Source organism: Euwallacea fornicatus, chromosome 7 (genome assembly GCF_040115645.1).
Source record: "Euwallacea fornicatus isolate EFF26 chromosome 7, ASM4011564v1, whole genome shotgun sequence".
Taxonomy (NCBI): Eukaryota; Metazoa; Arthropoda; class Insecta; order Coleoptera; family Curculionidae; genus Euwallacea; species Euwallacea fornicatus.
This window is the reverse complement of record NC_089547.1, coordinates 2306792-2322167: the sequence shown is the minus strand read 5'-3', so window position 1 is coordinate 2322167 and position 15376 is coordinate 2306792. Positions and strand designations below refer to the sequence as shown.

Here is a 15376-nt window from a genome sequence, read left to right as displayed (position 1 = left end):
ATTAATTTGAAAGGTGGTTGGGTCCAAATTATCAAAAGAAAGTAATACCTGTTAAGTAAACTAAAGAACGACGGGGTCGAGCCTCAGTTTTTCATCAACAGGAGCGAGATTTAGATGGCAAAATTCGTTTTGGACCGCTGAAATAACTAAAACTCTCACAGTACCTCGAAAGTGTCCTTTCTTCATTTGTCCACAGTACCTACTTTTTCCAGAAATACGCATTCAACAAATTTAGTTAAATCGTTTTGGTTCCAACATGTATCCAACCCGTTCATGTGTTCTTGCATTTGTCAAATTTTATTAATTTGGTGTTTACAGCCCTCGATACCTAGTACGTTCCTGGCGCATCACAATTTTTCTGAATTCAAAAATTTGTCAAATTCATTTCCACTATTTATTCCTCTTTTTTAATCGCCTTTTAATTTCGCAATTTTCATAGTTTTCTTCCGCTCAATTGAGAAGTTTGTCGTAGATTTCCTTCAATCACTTCTTAGGGCGCTAGAAAATAGGAGAAATATAAAACTTGTTGGCACTCGTTAGTAGGAGCCAAATGCAGTTTCTCACGTCATTGACAATTTGCATCAAGCCGCTTAAGATCCCAAATTCAACTAACCGGAACTAATGAGCATTAACATGTGCCAAGGAAGCTAAAGAAAATTTATTCGATAAATTAGCTCGAGAGCAACTTTTTTAAATCGTCTACAACTATACCTCAAAGGTGTGAAGTCTTCATCCCGTCTAATCGGCTTCGTAAAAAAGCCCCTACTAATGCGGTAGTTAAGATATCTGCCCCCCAGGGGGCATAAACATGCCCAGCACCACAGCGGTAGCTAATAGTCTTCTCGAACCACTGGGCAAGGAAGATAAATCGTCTCAACCATAGATCTAACTTGGCTCATTTATCATTCTGCTCTCACCGGCATGAGAAAATAGTTTGCACATACCCCCCTCTCTTTAGAAAGAACCCCCCTAATCACCATTATTATTCAGTACTGCCACCCACTACTCTTCACCCGAGTCCAGAGGAAAATATATCATAGTCACCTGTCCGGGTACTCGAAACAATCGCATCTACATCGTCGTCTGACGGTTACGTGGAGTGGGCCTCGCTTTCTTCCTCCCCGAAACAGATGAGTAACGCTCGAAACAAGTGAACGAACGGCAGCGGAAGAAGAAGAAGAAGAAGAAGAAGAAGAGCAGAGCACATCGCAGTGGGTCCTGCCTCCGCGTGTTGAAACAAACGGCGAATTCGTAGCAAGCGGTGGCCTTTACAGTCGCAAGGCCGTGCAAGGACGTTCTTCGTTGTTTTCCGCGGCTAATTCTTCACAGGTCACCTCGATCTTCTTCATCAGGCGGATTGATTGGGTTTTGATGATGCGGGCGGCCTCTGGGCTTTGATACTCGCTCAGATTTTTACCGGTGTGGTGTAGAACTTTTTGAGAACATAATTGAGTAGTGATTGAGTTAAAAGGTAAGTAAAAAAGAAAATAATAAGCAGGCGACGCGCGATTTTTACTTAAAAAAATTGGCAAAAAACTGATTTTTCCAGAGGTACAAACCGGCAGGAGAGATGCTAAAAAACATTAAAATTCAATAAAATTATGTGCGAAATTTTTTCCTTTCAATTGACGCTGTTAGTTTTTTTGAGAGCAAGAGCAGCTTCTCATTCATAATTTATTTGGGACGCGGCGCTCACCGTTCCCGTCCTAAAATTTGACTTTCTCTATGAATTTAAAAACCTTTTTGCCTTCGGCAATATTTTTTTACACATACATATATCGCCGTTTTCCAGCTATTTGCAAAATGAGAATGCTATAGGGACTTCTTATAAATATATTCTATACATTCTTCTTATGAGAAAATTCTGCGCGTACCGAGATACTTTTGCCAATAGTTCATTTTTCAATAAATATCTTTCGAGAATTATTCCTTTGAAGTCTCTCAAACAATGTTGGATCAATTCGCTTGAAATCAGAGGCGCACCAAGTTCGAACTTTATCAATACACTTACTAGAACCAAATAAGAAACTAAATTAATATAATATTATTTCTATTTATGTCCGGAGATTTTTGATATAATTTAAAATGCACGTGCGCACTAGCCTTCGTCTCAAGTTGTGTCCGATGTATTTAAGGTGCGACGCCGACGAACATGAAATTAACACTTAAAAAAATCTGAAGTAACCTGTATTTACTAGTTGAATGAGACGTTGATACATGAAACTGGCAAATCCTTCGATTTTTGTTGAGATGTTTAGAAAATTAGAGAATTAATCTTGAATAACATTTCACGCACAATTGGATTTCGAGACACCAGAGCCTTATATCGACAGCTTTGCGACATCTATCCGTGTCTTGTTGTAAAGCATAGTAGGAAAATGTGATATTTTCTAACAATTTCTAAAAAATGAAACGTTTCCTAATTTAACTTTCATCTAACACATGCCAAAATTACAATCATTCAACAATGTTAAAAAAGTTCGTTGCCCCCTCAAAACGTTAGATCACTGTTATATAACGCTAAATATATAACAAAATATTCTGAGGTTGTTAAAACACGAAAAAAATCCTACAAACTCTCCCATATATATATATTGATTGGTTCAATTAGCATGCCACCTCCTAAAAACTAAATCACACAAACCAGTCAATCCTTCATCTTCTCGCATGTTTGAACTCGCAGTAAAAAACCCACTGTATTTGTTCAATCAAATGTCTTAATTATCGCAACAAAAAGCAATAAAAACGTGATTAACATTGGCCAACATGAAGAAGCCTTGCACAGTGGTCCAAGGCAAATATTGGACCTGAAGAGTTTACGAGTAGACTTAACGAAATGTTTGAGTTGCTGTTTTTTTCAAAAGGAACTTATTCTGACTCGTTAAAGCTAAAGCCTCATTGACGTAACCATTTGGCCTGTGAAAACACTTAAAATCGAGTATTATACGATTCAAAGAGGGTTGATAAAAAAAGAGTTTTCGGACCTGGGAGTTTTTCGGCAGTGAAATTTTTAAGAGATAAAAAGGGTTTTTTCTTGAAATTTACTTTCTCAGCTCCATCAAACTCTATAGCCCACAAATCTTCCACCTTGTACCATGAATTTGAAAGTTACTTTGATCAACGTCTGAAGATATACAAATATTGAGTTTTCCATAATACTGTACGAGTTAGGTGCATGGATTAATTACTGTGCAAATAACATATGAGATCGATTATAATAATCAAATAACTTGAAGAGCAAATAACGTGTTCTTCAATAGGTGACAGGTGTCTAAAAAGGCTCTATTGAATTCCGATTGGTCTTGCGCAATGTTTGCGTTTAGGTCGTTACGACATCTTGCAGGCTCTCATTTCTTTACTCTATCGGCTTTGGTTGTATTTACAGGTACCTACATACAGATGTTTAGTGCATGGGTACCACTCGCTGAGATTGCCTTTAGTGTGGATTCTTTGCTTGGAAATTACACAACTACTTCAGAAGTCAGTTACAGTGGTCTGGACTCTACCAATACCTGATAAAAAGCTCAATTATAGGCCTATTGCAGTTCTTTTTAGGGCAATTTTTTTAATAAAATAAATTACATCAGAATTTGGAAATTTTCAAGTATTTGGGGAAACATTTTTCAATTTGGCGTTAAGCGTCTCCAAATATGACGAAAGTAGTTTACCAAAATTTGTACATCGTGACGTCATGAAGGTTTAAATTAATCTAAGAAGTGACAATTTACGTCCGAAACCCAATGTATACTGTTCTATAAATTATCCTTACTTAATAGCCAATCGAAAAAATCGTATAATAGGTTGCTCTATATGAAAAAGTATAAACCGGGAATTATTCACAACAGTTATTTTGGGTTTGAAAGGTTTCAAAAATCTCAATTAAAATTACTCTTTTAGAAGGTACCTTGCCCTAGAACCAATTTTTAAACGATTTTAAAGATAGCATGTAGTGAAAAAACAGTTTTCTTGATAATTTATTAGCAGCAACTCGAAATTCATTAATACCTAACTTGAATTTACAGCGTTAAAACTGTTTCATGGGCATTTACTATTTTGTCCAGATGTTATACGCAACAAATTTTAATATGATAAAATAGGGCATGTATTACCTAATTTTTTACTACGTATGTGATTATAACAAAATCAACGACGTTTTAATAGATACGTAATACCTTATATTGTGCAATCCCATAAAGTACTATATAATAACTACCACAATAGCTGCGCTTCAAAATATATTCTTGATTAAGGCTTGTCAGGACTTTAATGAGATTTTTCGTTGTATCTTGTAGAACCCATTAGTTTTCTCAATGCATTGTTCCTTTGTAGTTCAAAATTAAATTTCTTTTTCAGTTATTTGGTTCCTAGAAAAAATACAATTTTCTCACCAATAAATTAGTTTTGCATTTAAAAAAATGTTGATGTCTAGATCTTTAAAGTGATTCTGCACTAATGAACGTTTGAATTCGATCATAATTAACTATCAACGCTTCCGCGACGTATAAAATGCAATTAAAAATTTTCTCACATGTTTATATGCAATTTGTACGTTGGTTGCAGGTTGAAAGGTACTACAGAGCTGCTTTGTGGCCTTATACGTGCCTTCGCAAATCCGAGAAGGAACAATATAAAATTACACGTAGTGCAATAATTTTTAAATAATTATAAATCAAGGATTGTTATGATTTCGTATACGTATATAATATATACAGGATGTTCACTAAATGATGGCATTCATTCCAAGGGGTGATTTCTTGTCACATTTTATGGAAACAAGTTCAAATAAATGTGTTTTATCTTACTTCATTTTCGTGATACAGGGTATCAATTTTTTTAAAATTTAGTTTCTCATAAATATCTTCGTACGTACGTGCAATATCTCGACGAAATTCAATATTCAGGAGTTTTCCGAAACGAAAAATTCGAATACGACATCGGTTTTATCGCAATATGTGGGGGAAGTTATTACATGTTTATTAATAAATGAATGTTTGATGAAATAATATGAAAAGAAATGTTTAATGGCCAGTATTTCGATAACTATTACTGTGAAAGTTTTCGACTAAGTATACCGTTTTTATCTAGAATTGATGAGGGAACGAGACGTAATATTTTATAAGACAAAATATAGGGTCCAAAAAAGGTTAGGGAAAATTTAACACAAGAACGTTGCAAGTGGCGCCCCCTACATATTGCGATAAAACCGATATCATTTTCGAATTGCTCATCTGAGAAAAACCCTGAATACTGAATTTCATTGAGGTATTACCCTTAGGTCCGAAAATATTTGTGAAAAATCGAAAAAAAAAAACTTTGACCCCCTGTATTACGAAAACGAAGAAAGATAGGATATACGTTTATTGAGACCTTTTTCCATAAAATTTGACAAGAAACCACCTCTTGAAATTGATGCTATCATTTAGTAGTCACCTTGTATATATATATATAGAGAGCGAAGCTAAAAATTAAGGGTGCGTTTATAGATAATTCGATAAGAGCACTTTACTGGCATAAAAGTAATCAAAACGAATTGGAATACTACTAACAATCAGGAACACTGGATATCCGCAACAACTGAAATGGACTTCAAAGATTTTCTATTTGGAATTCCTTGAATAAGAATACAGTGAAATGTAATCTGCTTAACTAATTAAATAAGGGCCACAGATTACGCAGGCGTGCAGAAATTTCATTTATGCCGTAGCCGGTTGCACTGCAAGACATCTCTGAATAATGAAACATTGTGCAACTTCCATATTGGGTTGCAAATATGTAGAGTATGGTGATAGTGATTCCATTTATACGATAAGATTTTGAGATATCATAAAATACACATTTAGCCTTGAATAGTTTATTGCCGATTTCTGTAATTTGTTCTCAAATAAAGGTAACGTTTGTCCTTGAGTTGAAGATTAACTAAACACTTACGTTGGAGATTGCGCTATTGCTTGTTAAACTAGACAAGTTTGGTTTGCCTTCTACGGACTTTTGGCAAATAGCAGAATATTTTTTTTCAAGCACGAAGAAACGTAATGGCGATTTCATGTTTTAACAGTCACGTGATCGACACCTGAGGTTCAAAAGTAAACTTATAAAGTTACGGGGACTGGCCCGTAGTGCGCATATACGGTTCCTAAACGAGAAAAATAAATTCTCTACTTAGTCTATGCGTGTGAAAATAACGCAATTTCATGCTTTCTTTAATTAGGTTTATACGCCTTGAATTCTAACAAGCAAAAAGGGAACGAAGCGGTTCAACTTGCCGCACTATTCGGTAAAATTGTAAGACAAAAAACTCCAACACGGATGTTCCTAAAACTTACTTATTTAATTCTAAAGGTGGCTAAATTGACAGTTATATTTTTTGAAATTTCGTTTCTTTTCATTTCGCAAATAGTTTTTCAATAATACTTAACATCAAGTAGCTACGTGCAAGTTTCTAAAAGCCTTTCACAACACATCGCATTCCGCAAAGCAGCCAAAAATTTGTTTTCACGATTTCCTAAAGAGTTGCTTCATTTTAAGTCAATTGTCAAACTTTGTAAATCATCTGGCAACGTTGCTGTCCCAGGGTTAACACAAATATGTCAAAACGCACCGTCTATTTTCAGAAACAGTGTGCTGAGCGCGACGTTGCAATATCTTTTTGAGGATTTCGGAAATTTGTCAAGACGCTACAAAAGAACCGTCCTGCTATTAATAGTTCTTTAAAGTATCATATTTGATTTGATACTTGAATGCATAAAGCACCCGTCAAAACTATAATAAAATGCATCAAAACACTGACGACACTAATCGGTATTGGTACCGAAAAAGGAAGGTTACAAGAACCAGCTCACGTATCCGCATGTTGTGTTCAGATCAATAAAGAAATTCTCAAGCTCGTCACATTAAAATATCGGCGAACATACGGTATATGATAAGAAGACAAACGAATACAAAGTTGTAAATGGCCATTTGAACGGTATAGTTCTTGTTCCCATGTCAGTCGCATATATTTCGCTAAAATTGCCCGAGCACAACTGTTTTTCGTCTAACGGGAAGGACATTTTCATCAGCCCTAGTTTTGTCTTTTAAACCCAGTTATTTGTTTACTAAAATCAGTCCAATTAAATGTGTTGATTAATCTGTTCTTCGTTTTTTATTTCTTTGAAATAATGCGTGCAGACGCACCATAATATTTCTCAACACCCAGGCCTGTAATTTCCTAATCAATCACGGCACCTGGGCGCGCATTCCCTTGATATAAATTCCTTCTGTTATTTAACGCCATGTAAAAACCATTCATTTTCACGTTTTTTTTTTTTTTTGTTAGTCAGGCACTGAATAAAATGGCTCTATAAGTTATCATTAGCGTTATATGCATCCGCTATTGCAGGGGGTGTGAATGAGATCTCGTGGAAAGAATGTCGATAGGAGGGAGCTTTTCCCTTCCAGCTTATGTTATTTTGCAAACTTCTTTTTCATTGTCACGTTCGATCTATAGAGCAACTGCCATAGGTCAGTTTTCCTTCCTGTTGGCAAATCTATAGAAATACGTAGATTTTCGTTTGCTGCAACCACATACGTTTTCGGCATTTCCATCATAAAGTGATGCGAGTTCAAGTTCTTTAATTATACATTTAGATTTTCTTGTACTTAATTGCATTGGCAGCAGTACACTGGCTAAATGGGAAAAAATCATTATTTAGAATTTTTAAAGTTTCTAGAAATTTTTGCGCTTACCCTCTTATCAGTTAATTGGTATAAGTTTTTATCACCTCCTTTGATGTGAACTAACCCGAACTGACCTGATGGGTATTGTGGAACCATCAATTTCGGAGATATTCCATTATACCAAATCTTGAAACATTTGAATAAATCAAAGCAAGAATATGGTCCCATTGTAACCTACTTATATACCTTCACATAATAAATCATTTCCTGCATGAGTATCTTACCAAAAACACCAACCTCCTCCGCCTTAAACACCAAACTATTAGAACTCAGTCAACAAGTGCAGCAAGCAAGACGTCTTCATTTAGTGGTCTATACCCAAAGAAGCGGGTATAGACCACTACATAAACCACTACTCAAACAACCAATTGAAGGAGACAGTCCGTTTGTCGGTTTCCGCGATATTTAATGTCTAATTACTCTCAGATGTGATACCGTATTCGGTAAACTGCTTAATTCCATCCGGCATGAGAAAATTCGCAATTAAACGCTGGACACTGGACATTTTAGTATTTGTTCAATTTCAAAAAGTCCTATTATTTATGTTAATATCTGTCAATATGGATATTAGGAAGCGGCCTTCGAACAATATCGTGAAATGATGGTTATTTTGCTAGTAAAGATGCCGGTAAAAATTGAATGGTAATATTGACCCTAAAAATTCCAAATTTGTGTTGACGGTAATTATTATTTGTTCTTAAATAGGAGACAAATTTTATACTTAGATGTGCACTTGCTTCTATGTTCATTTAGGTCAACATTCACAAGTTCGCGAATGTATCTCATGTATGTAATTCGAGGTAATTGCAGAAGTCTCTTCAATGAATACAATCTTTTGCTGATCTGGAAAAATCGCGTGACTCCCTGTTCATTAATCATGAGGTTTAGAGAATAAAACAATGTTATTCTATTATTGTACAGCTCTCGTTTAACATGACGGTGCATAATTGATCAATTAATCTTGCCATTTCTTTTTGCGAATAATCAGGCGGCAATCTTATATACAAGATGCATCAACAGTTTAGTTTCAATCAGAAGCTTGATTGCTTTTGTTTATTTAGAATTATTGTGGTTTCCATGGAGGGGACGTAAGAGGTCATCATCCAAAGATTCAAGTTCTTTTACAACTAGCGACGAAATTTCCCTGAAAATGTGATTGTGAAATATAACAATCTTCAAAATATCTATGAAACTATTTAGAGATAACTTAGATTAACTCTAACATCATGATGGGATTTCAACCGGGCTAAACGAAAATTCGAAACGAAACGAAATTCAGTGAAAATATGATAGATACATTAATATCAAAAAGATAACTTCTAAATAGTTTGGATTTGATCTTAACCTAAATTGAACTTTTGATCTTGAACCTTTAAATTGATTTACCTTTTGACCATCCGCCCAGATCAATCCGAAATAGTCAGGATTTGGCCTTGACCTAAATTAATGTCCTTTAAATGACATCCCTTTTCTCTCCCTATTGCTTTTATAAATATGTTCCAATTGGTCATAGACATTCACAGAGAGTGATCTGAATTATTCAAATTTCTCAATAAAATCTCTTTCACGCTAAGCAAAATGAGTCCGGATTTACTTTCACTTAAATGGCTGAGTAATTTCTCCTAAATTCGGATTGATTTTAAGCCTCTAACATTTTTTTGTAGCTCAATTGTTTTAGGACTGAAACAGTGGCTTAGAGGGATCTGAGAGACGTAAACATGGATGTAAGAGGATTATTCACATACCGGGGCTGACTGACCCTTTGAATCTGATAGCTCTAGAACTGATTGTTCTAACTAAGATAAATCGAGCAGTTTTTGAGATATTCGATCAGACTCAACTGTTATAGAACTAGAAATGTTTACACAGGTCTGAGATTAAACTGACAATGAATTTATTGAAGAAGCAATAAGATAGATTTTGAAGGATCTCGATTGATGATTTTGTCGTTTATATGTTTTGGAATCTAGCAATAAAATATGTTTAAAAACTTACGTCATTTGTTCAGATACTTTATTCAGCATTCATTCAATGTTAGCCTGTTAATTAATTATTTTAATTATGCAGAAAGTTATTGCTTTGGCATTTTAGCACTTGTCGCATTACTCTTCGGTTTATAGGTTAAATATTTACCTTTCCTGTAAAATCACGGAAAGCTCATTTAATTTATTATACGATTTCACATCATAGAAAGGTCGCTTTAAGATTCTGATAAACAAAAAAAACATAATTATATTATAGCAAATAATGATTATCGAAATAATTATCCGTAATCAACCTTCTGCCTAATTTATATGCATTAAGCTCTAAAAGCTTTCACCGAATCCAATCAAAACAAAAAAAAGCTAATTTAATTTAAATTCTTTACAAAAAAGTTATGCGGTAATTAACACCTTTGAACTATAATTACATTAAGTCGTAATTGCGTGCTTTCTTTCGGGTAAACGGGAATTTGATAGTCCTGAGGTGTGTTGTTATTGCCCAACTTGTTAACACTCACTTTAATATCTGATACGTGCCTATTATAAACTCATTAGAAAATCGATTAATGGTGGTTCGGACAGGTGCTAGGGTCATTTATCGTCTGAAATGATACTGAGCCTGAGAGCGCTTTATGGGATAGTTTGCATGGGTAGATGTGGGGACGTCCACGATTCAAGGAGAAACATTTTCAGACTCTCATGCAAAGGGCTACAGACTATACATAAAACGTTAGAATGAATTATAAATAAAAAATTGAACATATTTCAAGCGTGGTTAGAATCAGAACAATACTGTTCGAAGATTAGATTGTAACACCCTAACCATAGAGTATCATTACTGGCAGGAAGTAATTTTACCCTTCTAACCAATTAAATTGGATTTTAAATTTGAATTAAAACGCCACAATGCCATTACTAACAAATTTTTTTAAGAGAAATTTCGCAGACAATCTCAGTATTACATGAAATTAAGGAACTTCAATAATTAACGTGTTCACGGACTTTAACAAAGCGTAACGTATGTATGTATATGTACTGATATTTTGTTGACGCTCTAAAAGTCACCAAACATCTCAAAATGCTTGACTGGGCAGCGGTCAATCCCGCTAATGCCGCTATCATATCGGTATTTTTTAACAGATGGGATGTTACTATTGTAATTATGCGTGGTCAGGTGCGTCACAGCAATTTTTTACCGCATAATGGCTCATTTTCAACGCATACAGCTAATTGGTGTATATGGTTATATAACTTAAAGCTTGGGTACATAGGCTAATTACTTAGTTCTAAGAACAAAATGTGTGTGGTTAATAGGCTTACGAATGGCAATGCAAAAAAGTAGCGTTCTACGTCAATGACTCTCTAAACGATAGGTCCAACACCAATCCGGCAATTTAAAAAAATTATAACAGACATTTTGGAATCAATTCTAAATCAATAATGAAGAACAATTTAAAAATCTATATATAATGATCTCGAAATTGGAGTTAAATTATATGAAATAATAACCTATGTCATTAGAAAATTTCGAACGTAGTCGTTCTGTCAAACGTCGACGTCGAAGTGTCGTAGATGCAGAACCACACGAGGTGCGATATTAAAGAGTACACGTCACAGTGACGTCAATTCCACGTAAACAGATGTGTTCCAAAATGCTGCGCATTGAGTTACTAACTTTCTAGGTCAAAAATTTTCCATCTGGACATGTCTTGACCACCTACAAAAGTTACAAACCTTCATCCGCGAAATGGCGGTTTTCCAAGACGAAGACGAAACCGCAACCGGGTCTCGCAAAGATTGAAGATACCGGAAAAAGCGTACCCGATATTACGGACCACAAATTATTAATAAAATAGATTTACGGTACCCGAGTGGTACCGCCTCCACACGGACGTTACCAATTAATTCGCTCTAATTGAATAAATTAGGCGATCGGCCTCTGCAAAAAGATCGGCCACAGATTGTTTTCGATGACACGCATGGTTGGGCGTGATAATTAGCTAATGAAGCTTGTCGAAAGACGTTAGAGTTATTGGCTGATGATGAGGAGCATGGGTGATGATGGTGAAAGTCCAATGGCGCTAAGTGTCAATAATAGTGCAAGAAACATATGTAATCAGGTGGAACCTCTGTATATGTTCAGCAAAGATTAATTTGAAGAGAGGTTCATTTCTTTAAAGTTTTTTTTAACATTTTTCAAAACGTGGGTCGAAGTTATAAATTATATGTCTTGATTGCTTGACTTGACTTGATTTGGTGTAGCAACCAAATGCTCACAGTTAATTGTAAGATTTGGAATAAGCTCAGAATGTCGCAACATTTCGTTTATCACTTTTTTAAAAGTGAGCCCTGACACACACGGTAGATCTTTCTCTAGGTCTGAAGAAAAATTTGTCAATGACAGCCCTGTACCTCTATGTTTCAAATTTTAAACTGACTGTAATTTGCCTCTGATATTTGTCATGAATAAAAAAATGTATATAAATAATTTTCCTATTCCACATTATGTATTTTTAACACTTTTTTTTGTTGGTTTTCGATTTTCAATTCGAACGTGGCATTGTTATATGCAATTGAAAAGGATATTTTGCATTCATTTCGGAATAACAAAAAAAGTCTCCTCTGGCGTATAAATTCAAAGAGTGGGCCCTCAAATGTTGAGAAATCTCCGAAATGTCGTGATAAAAAGAAATCTGATCTGAGTTATTCTTTAGTTTCATTTCTCTGCAAATGCAATAAAAGCCGCATATATAAACGTACCAAGATCGTGATGGATTTCTTATTCCCGAGTGTTGGTACCTCCACTTCACTGACATTCCTTCGGCGGTTTTTCTGCATGACAGACCTACCAGACCAAAAGTGTTTATCATTTCATTAAAATAGTTTCGATTGCGGAACACGATGCGACCACTAAAGTGTGGCGTGTTTTCTGTCATTTAGATTTTATTTTACAATCGTGTTTTCATCCATTTAAACGGCTCAGATGCAAACTGGTGCATAACCGACCAGCGTAAATGATGACCGGCATTTAGCCGATAAAAGGCCAACACGGAAAAATGACCCTCTAGCTGACAAGCTAACACCTATAATTCTTCCTTATAAGGACTCACTGGATATATTTACGAAGATTTGTTAAGTAGCCTCTCTAACTCTCTCAATTCCTAATTTCAGATGCCATACATCGTAGAGGCGATAGTGGTTCTCACTCTGGTGGTGGCCGAAACGGTAGCTGCTCCGACGTTTCGGACAAATACCCCTGATCGTCAGGGTAAAAATCTGCAGTTTTATGACTATATGCAACCGGAAGTCGACTATGACAGCTATGGGATGCATAATGATGACTACGTGTCCATGGAGATTGAAGAGAATGATTTAAGCCGGACGATACCAAGCAGAAAACGGGCTAGACCTCCTCAGCCTACGCAGTACAACTCGCCTATTTATTACATCAGACTGCCGCCTCAACCCTACATGTTTGTACCCGGTAAGTTCTTGAAAAAACGTCGAACCCATTCGCTTTCAATTATCAAATAATGTAGCTTCATGAGCATTTCTGAATACAACTTCACGTCATTCTGTCCATATCATTATTAACTTAATTTTAACTTTAATTTTAGGTTTGGGTTACATGTCCCAACCGCCACCCAACCCAATGTCCCAATTCCTCAACATACCAGTGAGCTTTGTGGCCAATGGGAAACCTAGCAGCATCTACCAATGGAGTGGAGGGATTGATATCCCTACGGCAGCTCCACCGTTGCCTCCCACCACCACTAAACCAAAACCCAAACCTGTGAAGAAGCCCTTGTTACCAGATTCGACCATTCACAGGCTTCCAGGACAGTTTGTGTTCAATGGGAAACCAGAAGATATTTTCGTGCTCAGAGACAGTTACAATTCGTTGTATGGAGATGTGCTGCAGAATCTGTATCCTTAAGTTCAGAATTTTGAGTTTTGAAAATCTTTTTTTGCTCTATCTAGTGACAATAATTCTATTTATAAAATGGTTCTTAACTGCCAAAATGTGTGATTTTCTCTCTATACTTAAGTCTTGCTGCTGATTCTATATGCTTTATTATTTTTATAAATAGATAGGTAAGTGCCCTTGTAATTCCTTCTTTGTTCTGCCCAATTATTTGATGACGTAATTTTAGATTTATGCACGCGTGTGGTTTATACTGGATTATAAGTACTGTTAGTGTTAATTTAAACTCGAATGTTCGAACGTGAGGAGGATTTTTTTAACGTTCCGAGTGTGTGTGTCGAATAAAATAGTAATTGGCCAGACATTTTGACATGAATTCTTTTGAAATTATGGGAACATTACTGTAAGGCCACATTCGATTTTCGTGTTAATTTATAACTGATGTTATTCTGTAAGTAGATAGTTATGTTTTGAGGGTGAGGGTAACTTATTTGTACATAAAATATATGGTAAGTTCTCTATTTTTAATCTAACTTATTTTTATTTATTTTAATTTAGATAATGAATGTAACAGAAAAAATAAAAATAATACGTTTATTTATTATCTTTAATTGTTTATGTACCCATAAACGATGCAAGTACTTGCTACGTTTAAACGTTACGGCTTTCTTGGACCTCTCTAATATTACAGGAATACAATTTGGATTGAAATGCTCAATATAATAAGAGAAATCAAATTTCGCAAAATTTCTCTAATAAATTTCGACGTTTCAATTTAGACGGTGATTAGCATCTTCATCTGTATACTACAATGTTAGGAGTCTAAACCAACTTCTACGAATCATATTTAGATCAGAACAAATGTTGTGAAAAAATGAGTCTTATTGAGAATAATTAAAAATGCTTCTACAAGTTCTCTAGAGACGTCTCTGTCTCCCTTTGAATTAAATTGACAATTTGAATCTTTGTAGAACACGCTTTAAGCTTGAAATATGTATTAAAGTTAGCGGTGCAGATCGTCGTTAAATCGGATTTAGGTCAGAACGAATGTTGTGAAATAGAGGAAATCATTCAAAATGATTAAAATGCGATAGCTCATAGGGAAGTCCCTGTCTTGATTTGAATGTTATTTTCAGGTTTTAAAATTTGGATGTTCTAACAATCGCAATTATGTTGATGCTAGTCTGCCCGGTTTGATAAAGTAATGGGAGTATTTTTCGTACTCGCCGGTATGACCAATGTAAACTCTGTTGCAGTTTTTACAAGGTGTTCCCTTTGCCACATAATTTTTCTTCCTTTGAGTATTTTTTATTTCATCAGTATTTTTGAAGACGGCAATCAGTGTTGAAACGTTTAAATCTATTGCAAAAGTTTGTAAGGAGTTTGTTTTCTATTACATAAAGAACCACAACCTAAGAACCAATATCTATAAAACAATGCATAGTTATTTTTTTTGAATTTTACTAGGAAGCAAAAAAGTATCAAAATACGCAAGTAGTTTTGAAGTCCCTTGGACTCGTTCAATAATTTCGTTTGGTATTTCGTATTATTTTGATCTAAACCTTCATGTTATAGCGGCATGTAAAAGTATTTTGATCTGGTTGAACGATCGTTTAATTAAGTTCTGAATTCCGCATAGTCACTCTTAACCCCATGGCAAGGACGTTGGGTTATTCGATCGTACGAAGAGTGGCGAATAATTTGCCTTTGAAAACAACAAAACTAAAGAGGAATTTGACTTTATGAAAAAAAT

General features: G+C 35.2%; 1 protein-coding gene and 1 long non-coding RNA gene across 2 annotated transcripts; one reads left to right on the top strand and one right to left on the bottom strand.

Annotated features, from left to right (window-relative positions):
- The first annotated feature begins 1028 nt into the window (after positions 1 to 1028).
- On the top strand, positions 1029 to 14074 carry LOC136340284 (uncharacterized). Its single transcript, XM_066284247.1, has 3 exons — positions 1029 to 1471; positions 12870 to 13182; positions 13316 to 14074. Exons 2-3 carry the CDS (start codon positions 12870 to 12872, stop codon positions 13633 to 13635), a joined length of 633 nt encoding a protein of 210 aa, XP_066140344.1. The 5' UTR covers positions 1029 to 1471; the 3' UTR covers positions 13636 to 14074.
- On the bottom strand, positions 7206 to 8301 carry LOC136340289 (uncharacterized). The gene is made up of 3 exons (XR_010732279.1): positions 7903 to 8301; positions 7726 to 7842; positions 7206 to 7665 (listed from the first exon to the last, which is right to left on the bottom strand). It is a non-coding gene; the product is annotated as an uncharacterized lncRNA (long non-coding RNA).
- Positions 14075 to 15376: the final 1302 nt, after the last annotated feature.

Coding starts and splice junctions, on each gene's coding strand:
- LOC136340284 (XM_066284247.1), top strand. CDS start 12,870: ATGCCATACATCGTAGAGGCGATAGTGGTTCTCACTCTGGTGGTGGCC. Junction 13,183..13,315: donor ACCCTACATGTTTGTACCCG/GTAAGTTCTTGA, acceptor CTTTAATTTTAG/GTTTGGGTTACATGTCCCAA.